General features: G+C 52.0%; 1 protein-coding gene across 14 annotated transcripts in view; it reads left to right on the forward strand.

Annotated features, from left to right (window-relative positions):
• USP31 (ubiquitin specific peptidase 31) overlaps nt 1-12,145 on the forward strand; it is a 31,071-nt gene that overhangs the window by 8,797 nt on the left and 10,129 nt on the right. For all 14 annotated transcript variants that reach the window (XR_005258653.1, XR_005258654.1, XR_005258643.1 and 11 more), the window contains exons 2-15: nt 2,317-2,454; nt 2,716-2,804; nt 3,704-3,796; nt 4,885-5,020; nt 5,535-5,679; nt 6,443-6,626; nt 7,128-7,239; nt 7,433-7,527; nt 8,062-8,139; nt 8,330-8,459; nt 9,607-9,726; nt 9,881-10,106; nt 10,487-10,645; nt 11,935-12,087. Coding sequence is in view for 2 of the 14 variants with exons in the window: in XM_038151342.1 (XP_038007270.1) it covers nt 2,317-2,454; nt 2,716-2,804; nt 3,704-3,796; nt 4,885-5,020; nt 5,535-5,679; nt 6,443-6,626; nt 7,128-7,239; nt 7,433-7,527; nt 8,062-8,139; nt 8,330-8,459; nt 9,607-9,726; nt 9,881-10,106; nt 10,487-10,645; nt 11,935-12,087 (1,858 nt within the window). In the remaining 12 variants the exon portion in view is untranslated. The remainder of the gene's footprint in view (nt 1-2,316; nt 2,455-2,715; nt 2,805-3,703; nt 3,797-4,884; nt 5,021-5,534; nt 5,680-6,442; nt 6,627-7,127; nt 7,240-7,432; nt 7,528-8,061; nt 8,140-8,329; nt 8,460-9,606; nt 9,727-9,880; nt 10,107-10,486; nt 10,646-11,934; nt 12,088-12,145) is intronic.

Raw genomic sequence — 12,145 nt, forward strand, 5'->3', positions numbered from 1 at the left:
ATCACTTCCAACATCCTGTGATGTGTCTCCACAGGCAGCTCTTTATCCTTAGTCCACTCAGGCTGCAAGTGTTGAGGAAACCAGAGCAATTATCATGGAGATGCTGCTGAGCCGAGCAGTGACACAGATACAGAGCAGGGCACGTGACTGCAGTGCATCCGTGGGTTCCCTGTGGTACACCCTGGCTGCTCTCTGGGGACACATCAGTAACAGCCAGGGAGGCTCTGCACTGGAGTGATGTTCCTCTGGGGAAGAGGCACTAACAAATACTAGCCTGGATGCCCAAAGTCCTTATGTTTCTATACAGAACCCCTCCATGTCCCCTTTTCACTTGAAATACTGGATTTGCTTCCTGCCAGCAATGCCAGGAGCCTTGGATCATCAGCTGTGTCTGGAGGGGCCCTTGGAGTGCAGTGACAGTGCGTGTTGGCTGAGCTGGCTGGGACAGAGGGCACCAGATGAGGCTGCTGGCTCTGCTGAGGGGAGGGAGAGCTCAGGGCCTGCTCCCATCACACCTGCTCATGCCTTGGCACAGAGGGGCCACACGCTGCTGGGGACACTCCTGGTGGCTCAGCACTTTCCCCTGGCGCTGTGTGGTCAGCTCACTGAGAATGAGCCTGGCTTTGCTGTGACCTGCAGTGCTGTTGGAGCCCCCTCCCCGGGTGGGGTCAGGGACATGATCCCTTGGTGCTGAGCTGGGCACGGTGGGTTGGGAAGGATGGGTACAGCTGTTACAACGCAGGTGTGTTACTGGAGGGGCATGTAACTGTTCTGCAGAGAGGTAGTGAGGTAACCAGCAGACTGGACTACAATCCCAGCTTCACGTGTTAGTGATTGATTTTCAGTTTGAAACTTGACACAGTAATTTAAGGGCTAAATTTAATTTTCAGTGTAGGTTTTTGTGAACGAAGTTAATGTTTGCAAAGCAGGTCTCCACATGTATGCCTTACATTCTTCCCTGCATCATTGTCTGGGTGCATTCAGCTCACCTTTCTGCTGAAGGAGGGCAAGAGGTATCAGGCTGGTACCTGAAGACACTTTTTTAGGTCCATTTTATGGATTATATTTTATCATTTTATTTCTGCCACTGGATTTTGCGTTGCTTAACAGGAGCTAGGAGCAGAGAAGGCTGTTTGGTCTCCATTAATCTTCAAGTGCCCACAGACTGCTTCAAATTTCTGTCCCCCACTGAAAGATTTGCAGCAGCATCCCAAGCTGAAGGGTGCATTGGACACCAAGCAGAGGTGCTGGGGTCACACCAGTGTGGCACAGAGTGTTGGCTGGGGACCACTCCCATGGTTCAAACTGTGTGCACGTATTTAATGTGGGAGAGTGCTGGTCCCTGCACAGCAAGGGCAGTAATCTGCTGTCACAAGGCCTGCACATATGTAATGAGAGCAGATTATTTCTGTTTCCCATTATTTTGCAGCCTTGAGACAGTGGACAGATTATGGAGCATAGAGGGTATATGTTTATCAGTCCTTTCCTGCCTCTTTCATCGCCACCCCCCTCCCCAGTGACCCCATTTTCAGAGGGATAAAGCGAGCAACCCAACCTCATTTCTCAAATCTGTTGCAAACTCTGATTAGAGGAGTGGAGGAGCTCTGGCAGGAGGCACATGTGCAGCCTGCTGGGCCTGGCTCTGCAGCCTTCCCACCCATTCCTGCCCTGCAGGTGCTGTCTGGCCTCTGCTCTGCCACTGTCCCTCTTGGGGACCCCGCTCAATAAGTCACAGTCCTGTGTGAGCAGTTTTTCTCTCTGCAGGTGTGCCAAGGACGTAGGTGCAGCACAGCATGGGATGGTGCTGCTCCAGTATTGATTGCTCCAGGTTCCTTGTGTCCGGGGAAAGCTGCAGCTCCCTGGCTGGGATGGCAATGCAAGATAGTGTTTAGGATGAGCGAGTTATGCACAGTGCAGTCTTGATACCCAGTGGAAGAAATTCCATGGTGCCTGTACTACTCCTGTGCTTGACAGGCTGCTGATGGGAAGTAGTTTTGCTCTACCTGCATGATGATGGTCGGACTGTAGAAGCATCTGTGATTTGTATGTCCTGATCCTGGCTGAGTCCTGGAACTGTAGACCTAGATTAGCATTGATCACCTGCATCAAGATTTTGGGAAATGTGTGACCTCACCAAAACTGCAGTGAGCAAGACGGAGTGTGTGGGCATTAGGAGACTAAATAGTTGTTTTGCTTCAGCTGGAACAAGCAGAGGATTTGCTGAGGGCAGCAGTGTCAGGTGCGGGAGGCAGGGCAGGTGTGATGGAGTGGCCTCTGCTCTGCATTAGCTGTGGCTGCACTGTCTCCTCTCTGCAGAACATCGTGTCCAAGAACGCGATGCAGTACCGCGGGAACGCCCAGCACGACGCCCAGGAGTTCCTGCTGTGGCTGCTCGACAGAGTCCACGAGGATTTGAACAACGTGGTGAATTCCGGTGGCGTGCCTCCGCTCAAGGTGAGGGATTCTGCTGGGGGACACTGTGGGAGTCTTTGGAAGGAACACTGTGCCCTTCCCGGGGCTGCCCTGCCCACCTCACCTTCCTGCCTGCCCACCCCCTAGAGCACAGTGTGCTTGGTAGTTAAAAATGCTTGTGGCATTTCTCCAGTGATTTTTGGCTAAGGAAGGCAAAATTTGGCTGGGGTTCTCCCCAGGAGCCCCCTGCTTGGTGCTCCCCACACACCTGGGTGTGCCTCAAGGGTTTGTTCTCTCTTTTAGCCCCCGCTGGAGGATGATGTGCTGCTTGAGGGCCCAGCCTTTCCCATCAGTAGCACTTTTGTGCAGGAACTCTTTCAAGCCCAGTACAGGTATGGTATTTTGTAAATTTGTTGAATGTGTGGGTGACCCCAGTATAATTGTAAGCTAACACTGGCTCCCAGTACAGTTGGGACTGGTGTCACTGTGTGAACAACTGTTTCTGAATTCCTGCTGAACTAAGACCTTGCTCTAGAGGAAAGAGAATTTCACTGCTTCAAAATAGGTATATTCTGTGTAAATCTGCAGAATGCAACACTGCACCTGTTCCTGTGCATCTTGAGAGTGAGTCAGTGCTTCTTGAGCAAAGGCTCAGGAGAGCCTAGTGCTATGGGGCTCACCCTGACTGTCAGAGGGAAGAGCCCATGGCAGGATCTAGAGGTGCCTGGGAATTGGGGATCCCCCAGTGTGTGCAGAGTGCTTGTCATCTGGCACTTGGGAATTCTGAGCTGAAGTTATCACTGTCCCTTCAGGGAGTTCCCCTTCCCTTGAGTTTCCCTTCTTTCTGGGAAGAGAGCTTTCTAATTTCAGAGCTATTGGAAGAGAGCAGCTGAATCACCAGTGTTCGTTGGTGGCTTGTGCCTGTACTGCTGTAAGAATTAAATTGCTGGGCTTCCTCCCCAGTATTTGCCAACTTTTCCTTTGCAAAGGCAAAACCTTTAGCCTGGTCTAAGACACAAAGCCATTGTAAGGTGCAGATTGATTCTGAATGAGAATGGAATTCTGGAGAATGAGAATGGACTCTTGTCTGGAGCTTTTCCTGGGTAAGGGCTATGTGCACCCCAGTGCTGGCTGTCTCTGTCCCTGTCCTGTGACTTCATCTCTGTCCAAAGACAAAACCCCCTTCCAGGGTTTCCCGTTGGATCTGCTGGTGTGAATATGGGATTTGGTGGTTTATACAGTCCCAGTGAGGTGAGGTGTAACTGTGCCCTGTTTTCCATGTGTGTCCCAGGTCCTCCCTGACGTGCCCTCATTGCCAGAAGCAGAGCAACACCTTTGACCCTTTCCTGTGCATCTCGCTGCCGATCCCGCTGCCGCACACCCGGTACGGAGCCCTTGGCTCTTCCCCGTGCGTGTCCTGCTCCTTCATTTGCTGCAGCAGGAAGACAGTGCCAGCAAAACTCCTGATAAGTCATTAAAAAAGATAGGTAGCACCGTATGGGGATTTCATGTTTTGCTTTGCAGGTAAAATGGAAAATTGAGGCTTTTACTTGAAAGGCCTATCCTTCCTATAGAATTAATTTTGGGAGAAAGATAATCTTTGCTTCACATAACCAAAAAATTTTGCTTTCCACTTCATTTATAGCATTTTAAAATTAAAAAAGGGAAAAGGATGAAACACTTTGTTTTTTGAGAACAACCTCACTGATCACTCCAATTTCAAACACTGAAGTTAAAATCGTTCCTGCACAATGTTTTGCTTTTTTGAAAGACTGCTGATGCAAATAGAGGAAAAAAATCCAGATAAAACATTCAAGGTGAAGATAGAGATGCACAGCAAAACTACCTGTGGTATAAACAAACTCCTTCACCTGGTGTTTGCATCCAGAAAACTTGTGTAGGTTCCAGAAGCAATGGAACAGAGTGATGATAGGGCAGATTAAGCCTTGCTGTCACATTTGCTCTGGAAATCCCTGCTTCACCACTGGGTGGAGGCTGAGTGGTCTGTGCAGGGAAGGTGTCCCCTCCCTCTTCTCTCCCCAGTAGTGCTGCTGGCTGCTGCTGGAGGCAGGATTGAGGGCTGAGAGGCAGCCTGTTGCCAGGAGCAGCTCTCCAAGTACTTCAACGTGCTGTCTTATACTGGCTGTCCCAAACTTCCTTACTGGATCCCTGCTGGAAAACTGATTGCCTTCTCATAGACAGTTTTAGTTTTAACTTTGTGGGCCTTTTTGAGATGTTCTGCTTGTGATAGCAAGTAACACCGGGCTGTGTGGTAGGAAAGGAGTCTGTAAATCAAACACCCCTGTCGGGCTGCAGCTGAGTGCAGCTGCAGCGTGAGGTGGATCCGGACAGTCAGGAGGGCCCTGTACCTGTACCAGGTGGGCAGCTGGATGTGCCCAGGTTGGGCTGAGGCTGCTGGGGCAGTGCCCAGAGGTGCTCAGCCAGCCAGCAGTGCTCCCGTGCTCTCCCCAGGCCGCTGTACGTCACCGTGGTGTACCAGGGCAAGTGCTCGCACTGCATGCGCATCGGCGTGGCCGTGCCCATCTCCGGCACGGTGGCCAGGCTGCGGGAGGCTGTCTCCTCGGAAACCAAGATACCCACGGAGCAGGTAAGGGGCTGGGCTGCTCACCTGTGTGCCCTCCCTGCGGTGGGAGGGAGAGGGGAGGCTTTTGTCCCCTGTTGGATGTATAGGAATCGAAATTGGCTGCCCGTGGTTGAACAGGGAAGCAAGGCAGTGCTGGAAATCTGGATCGTGCTTTTCCCTGTGCATTGGCTGTTTGAATCCTGGTGATGTTGGAATAGCCCTCAGTGCAGTGTGCAGACCTGCCTGAGCCCATGGGGTGCATGCTGGCAGTGAGGCAACCACTGGGCACCTACAGCGAATTCCTCTGTAGGAAGAGCTTTGGGAAAGCTGTTGAATTCCACCAAAACCTCTCCATATGTTGCTTTTACCTCGGCTTCTCATTTATGGCTGTCCTTTTCCTTGCTCCTTGCTCCTGACTGATGACAGGATATCTTGAGGAGTGCCATCCCTTAGCAGGAAAATCCCAGCTGATAGATGGGGCACTGAGCTGAAACCACGGGTGGTTTGGTGGGTTCTGATTTGCTCCTGGTGCCTGCAGATCGTGCTGACAGAGATGTACTACGATGGGTTCCATCGCTCCTTCTGCGACACCGATGACCTGGACACCATCCACGAGAGCGACTGCATTTTTGCCTTTGAGACCCCAGAGATCTTCAGGCCTGAGGGCATCCTCAGTCAGAGAGGTGAGTCAATAACTCCTAATGCCCACCTCGGGTGACTAGTGAGGGAGGTTTGTGTGGGAAAAGAATGAGTCCCACGAGCTGTTGATGTTCTGGTGTATTGATTTCAGCTCTGACTTTGTCCAGGCTCATTCTGGAAGATTTAATAGTGTTGTCAGCTGGGAGGTTATCAAGCAGTGTTGTACACTCCTTTCTGCCTCTTCTCGGGGCTGATGCTGCAGGCCAGGCTGGCTTAATGGGAAATCTCTTGTCAGGCTTAATTTAAAGGCCTGCTAGGGACCAGATGAAGCCACTGAAATTGTGTTATTTAAAATCAGATTGCTAGTGATGAATAAACAGTCTCAGGAATGAACAAACACTTTCTCTCTCCAAGCTCAAACTCCTCGGCCTCTGCATGTCCCCTCAGTGAGAGGTAATCATGGTATCCTGGGCAGATGGAGTGTAATCAAAGGCAAATTTTATTATTGAAAGTAGCAAGTTGATTCTTTGCACTTCAGTGTTTCTTGTGGGCAGTAAAAGCTGAGGGTGCTTGTACAACCTGCTGTGAAAAATCAGATGGGGAGCACTTGCATATAATGTCCTCCTCTAAAGAAACAGTCACAGTGAAAAGAAGTTGCTCTTTGAAGCCTTTGTCCAAGTGATGAAAATGCTTCTGATTCCATGCTGACCTGCTCCTCTGTAGCCCAAGGAGGGCTTCTTGAGCAGGGCGTCAGGGCACTAAAGGCAAATGACATAATGAAATGTTTCCTTTCTCCTAATTTTTCAGGAATACATGTGAACAATAACCTGAATAACTTGAAATGTGGCACTGAGCACTCCCGAACAATTGCTTACTCTCAAGGAACGGTGAAGTCTGGAAAACTGGAACAGTCCTGTCCCAAACTAGCAGCAAATGACAAGATTGTCTTGCTGGTGTGTAACAGAGCGTGCACTGGACAGCAGAGCAAAAGGTGACTGGCAGCAGCAAGGCTGGAGTTACTCTTCTGGCTGCTTCCTAAACTGACCTGGATTTTACTTTAGCACAGGCTCCAGGTGAAGGAGCAGCAGCTTGCATCCCTAGCTCACATCAGGTGCTAAAGAACATGTTGATCAAAAAGCATTAGTGTGTGCAGCAAAATATTTCTAATTCTGGTGAACTTCAAGTATTGCATTAGTGTAAAGAAACAAATGCAGCCCAGTTGAGGATACACCACCTTTGTCTGGTTTGAGAGCAGCATGTTTGGCCAGACCCTGTTATGGGTGGGAATTTTTAATTTGAGAGAAAATGGGGGGAGGGAGAGAAGTGAGAAACAACCATGGCAAAGCCATTTGTATCAACCAGAGCCTGAGAACTGCCTCAGCCCCTGAAGCTTCACAAAACTTCACATGAAGTTCTCCCAGGTAGTTTGGGGTTCCAATTGCTGAACAGGATAATCTTTTAATTGTTCCTCAAATGATTCTCCTTCCCATAGGTTTGGCTTGCCCTTTGTGTTGCACTTGGAAAAAACAATTGCTTGGGATATTCTGCAGAAGGAAATACTGGAGAAGATGCAGTATTTCCTGCGGCCTGCAGCCTGCTTGCAGGTGAGACAAATGTGAGCTGTTGGAGGCACAGGTTCCATTGCTGTGCTCTGCCCTCTGTCAGCTCATTGGCACAGGCGTGTTTGAGACCTTGTACATTTGCTTTGTCATGTCAACGTGTTCTAGGGTGAAGTCTTTGTCGGCCAGTGCAGGTTGGGTTGGAGGCACTGAGGTGGTCTCTGTTCTCTCTCTGCAGGTTTGCCCATTCAGCTTGCGAGTGGTCAGTGTTGTGGGCATAACATACTTGCTACCTCAGGAGGAGCGACCCCTCTGCCACCCTACAGTGGAAAGGTGAGCTGGCCCTCGGGTGCTGGGTGCTTCCCAGGAGTGGAGGGAGGTGTGCTAGCTGGGAGCTCGGTGTTTACCGTGCAGAAATGAACAGTCCTGGTGCGGATGTGTGGAATGCACTGCAGGGGCCTGAGCAGCAGGGAAATGAGGGAGCATCCTTAGGAAGCTGTGTGAGAATACCTCGGTTGTGTGTCATGCCATCTGGAGTCTGTCCTCCCTAGAAATGGAGAACAGAATGAAAATATTGCTCTCACTATTTTTATTTTTTTCCTTGTGCCTGTTATTCTTTGAAATGTTGGTAAATGCCTGTTCTGTAACAGGTGTATGTTGCCTTACAGAACTCGCATACTTGGGTGAAGGCATTTACCAGCTTTGCCAAGTGTTTTGCTGTCTGAATTCCTATTACTGCTTTGCAAACCTCAGCTGTGGGAGTGAAGGAAGGGTGAAGGGCTTGTGGAGAGAAATTACATGCATGTAGAAGATAATGTAGACTTTGGATTGAAAGATGGTCTGACTTATTTCTGCTCTTCCCTGCAGGGCATTGAAGTCATGCGGACAGGGGGGAACTGCTCATGTGAAATTAGTGGTAGAATGGGACAAAGAAACTAAAGATTAGTAAGTATGAAATAAAAAACCTTAAACCGTGTTCACCTCACAATTGCTGCTTGCAGCTTGCTGGAGTGAACTGTGCATCCTTCAGCAAACATGAGACCACTCAAACTCCACCTGTGCCCAGCCCCTGTCTGCAGGGACAGCCTGGGGAGCAAGGGGATGTGCTGGTAAATGTGGTGTCTCCCTGATGCAGCTTGTTTGTGAATACAGAAGAGGAATATATTCCAGACTCTGAAAGCGTCCGCCAGCAGAGAGAGCTTCATCATCAACCTCAGATCTGCACTTTATCTCAGTGTTTCCAACTGTACACCAAAGAGGAACAGGTAGATACAGACTGTGTACTCTGGCTTGTTCATGCTGCAGGAGCTCCCTCACTCCCGGCAGCTCTGTTCTGCAAACATTGATTCCTTGTGACAGGAGAATAGATTTGTAACACAAGATTAGTTATCTGTGCTGCTAACGGAGCTCCTCTGCAGTGAGAAGGTTGTGGGAGGTGCTGCTGCTGGGTTCTTTGCTGCCCAAATGTTGATACAAGAACTTAGTCCTCTCTTTGGCAATTTCCTTCTGTGAAATATTGTGAATATTATGAAGGGTTAGGACAGTGTGGCTTCATGGTTCAGTTCTGCAGGAGCGTGGCTGCTGCCCTGCTCTGGCTCTGCTCGTGTGTGAGGCTGAAGAGGCAGGAGTGATGGTGTGCCACAGGCAGCCTAGAGAGGCCTCTGACCTGGCACCTGAAGCCATCTGAATTCCTTTGGTAGTCTCTAATCTGCTGCACAGAGGGCTCATCTGGAGGTAGTCTTTGGACCCAGGACTGAGCTGTAATAATTTGGGAGCCTCTCTTGTTGGTTTTTTCAGAGGTGGGGGAAGAGTTGTTTGACAACTTAAATCTCTGTGGCTGCTGAGTTCTCTGAGCCCTGGGCTGTGGAGGGAGGCTTGGGGGACAGGGAGAGCCTTCAGTATGTGCTGTTGGGACTCCAGAGGAAGAGGAGGGTTCCCAGAGGGCAGTGAGGTGTCAGGTCAGGGGGGACATCCAAAGTACACCTTTCTTCTTTCTGTTCTGATTTTTTTTCTGCTTTTTTATTCCCTGTTTTTTTTCTACTGCTGGGTTTCTTGTGAGAATACTTTTCAGGCTGCCAAGCCTGCCTGTTTTTTGCCTTGGTTTTTCCTTTTCCTTCCTCTCCACTTCCAAGGCACTGGTGTTTATAAGGGGCAAAAAGGTCCTCCGCACAGCAGCACTGGCTGAATTCTGCCTTGCAGCAGAAAGTGCCTCCTGAATAAGGCACACTTATCTCTGCTTGTCACTTTGAAAAGCATCATTGGGAACCCTGCATTTCCAGTGAGCTTGATAAGTGCTGGAGGGAGATGAGGCAGAGGGGTCAATGTCTGCACTGGGTTTGGGGCAGCAGGGTGGTGTGGTGCAAGCTGCTTTGGAATTTGAAAACCAATACCCACTCCTGCCTGTTCTTGTAGCTTGCCCCAGATGATGCATGGCGATGCCCACACTGTAAGCAGCTGCAGCAGGGTAGCATCACACTGAGCCTCTGGACCTTACCCGATGTTCTCATCATACATCTCAAAAGGTTTAGACAGGTAAGGATGCCTGTAGTGTTGCTGGAGGACTGCTGAGTGGTGTGAGTAGACTCCCCTCTTTGGAAGCAGCCATTCTGCCCTACATGTTCCTCACTGGGGTTTTCCCAGGCTGGTGGCCTTGGCCTCTGCAGCTCATGCTCTTCTCTGTACTCAGGAAGGAGACCGAAGGATGAAACTTCAGAACATGGTTAAATTTCCCTTGAGTGGCTTGGACATGACTCCTCACGTCGTGAAACGCAGCCAGAGCAGCTGGAGCTTGCCATCACACTGGTCACCTTGGAGGAAACCTTATGGCCTCGGCAGAGATCCTGAGGACTACATCTATGACCTGTATGCTGTCTGCAACCACCATGGCACCATGCAAGGGGGGCACTATACAGGCAAGTGTCCTGCTCTGCTGTCTGTGGGGGAGCCTGTCACAAAGGAGCTGGTTGTATTTCTGTAGGGAGTCAGAAAGGGAGTCACTGGTGGCAGCAGTGTCACGAGTTACAGAGGGTGAAGTGAATGGAGCCACCCCAAATGACGTTCTGTCTGAGCAGTAATGTTGGACAAAGAAAGTCCTGAAGTGTAAGCTGTTTATTATGGTCTGGCAGCCTCAGGCTTCCACCTTGCCAGTCAGACTGGAAGATGATGCAAGAATCCGTGCAGTGTTCCTCGCACTGTCCGAGTCCATCATAGCAGATCCGGTTATGTTAAATGTCATACAGCAAACCTGAGAGCAGTGGGAGTGAGAGTCTTACAGTAATGTATTATTCCTTAGCATATTGCAAGAATTCTGTTGATGGCCAGTGGTACTGCTTCGATGACAGTGAAGTGCAGCAGCTTTCTGAGAGTGAAGTCTGCAAGCAGACTGCTTACATCCTGTTCTACCAGCGACGCACGGCGATCCCCTCGTGGTCTGCCAACAGCTCGGTGGCAGGTAAGCCCTGCTGGCACTCTCCAGGGTGGCTCTAACTTGTCTTGGGTGGTTTGCCCTTCTGGGGAATTTTCCACCTAGCTCTGCTTAAACCCCCATTCTTGTGTCCCAGAGCTCAGCGAGGCTTGTGTGAGTCTGTGGCTGTGTGTCACAGGCCATGGGAACTTTCCAGCTCTTCTGCCAAGGCAGTTTGGGCAGGGAGACTGTGGAGATGGGGGAGCCCCCATGCCCCCAGAGGTGACTGCTCAGAGCTGCCCTTCAAATAGTGACTGGTTCCTTCCCTGTGGCAGCACTCTCAGTCCCAGGGAGGCACCCATAGGGCATGTGTTGGTGGAATCCAGGGTGAATTGTGGGCAGGTGCAGGCTTGGTGGCCTGCCCCTGGAAAAAAAGGGATTTTTGTGGCCTTGGGGTGGCAGCTGAAATGCTGCCGGTGCCTGCAGGCTGGTATTCACAGCACACTGGGACAAGTGCAGTTCTGACCATAAATGCTCCATAAGAGTAAAGCCCCATTCCCGTGGCAGTGCCTGGCTGGCAGGGCCAGCTCCATGCTCAGGTGTGAGCCCGGGCAGTGCAGCAGTGCCTGGCTGTGGGGCTGCCAGGGCTCAGGTGTGAGCCTGGGCAGTGCAGCAGTGCCTGGCTGTGGGGCTGGCAGGGCTCAGGTGTGAGCCTGGGCAGTGCAGCAGTGCCTGGCTGTGGGGCTGGCAGGGCTCAGGTGTGAGCCTGGGCAGTGCAGCAGTGCCTGGCTGTGGGGCTGGCAGGGCTCAGGTGTGAGCCAGGGCAGTGCAGCAGTGCCTGGCTGCAGGGCTGGCAGGGCTCAGGTGTGAGTGAGCCCGGGCAGTGCAGCAGTGCCTGGCTGTGGGGCTGGCAGGGCTCAGGTGTAAGTGAGCCCGGGCAGTGCAGCAGTGCGTGGCTGTGGGGCTGGCAGGGCTCAGGTGTGAGCCCGGGCAGTGCAGCAGTGCCTGGCTGTGGGGCTGGCAGGGCTCAGGTGTGAGCCCGGGCAGTGCAGCAGTGCCTGGCTGTGGGGCTGGCAGGGCCAGCTCCATGCTCAGGTGTGAGCCCGGGCAGTGCAGCAGCGCCTGGCTGTGGGGCTGGCAGGGCTCAGGTGTGAGCCCGGGCAGTGCAGCAGTGCGTGGCTGTGGGGCTGGCAGGGCTCAGGTGTGAGCCCGGGCAGTGCAGCAGTGCGTGGCTGCGGGGCTGGCAGGGCTCAGGTGTGAGCCCGGGCAGTGCAGCAGCGCCTGGCCGCGGGGCTGCGGGGCCCTGTGCTGCTGCTGACGCGTGTGGGTCCCCGCAGGCTCCACGAGCTCGTCGCTGTGCGAGCACTGGGTCAGCCGGCTCCCGGGCAGCAAGCAGCCCAGCGTCGCCTCGGCCGCCTCCTCGCGCCGCACCTCGCTCGCCTCGCTCTCCGAGTCCGTGGAGCTCACCGGGGAACGCAGTGAAGATGACGGTGTGTATCTCTCTTGGGGGGCAGCCTGGGCAGCTTGAATTTCTGTTGCAAGATCCTT

This window comes from Motacilla alba, chromosome 14 (assembly GCF_015832195.1).
Source record: "Motacilla alba alba isolate MOTALB_02 chromosome 14, Motacilla_alba_V1.0_pri, whole genome shotgun sequence".
Taxonomy (NCBI): Eukaryota; Metazoa; Chordata; class Aves; order Passeriformes; family Motacillidae; genus Motacilla; species Motacilla alba.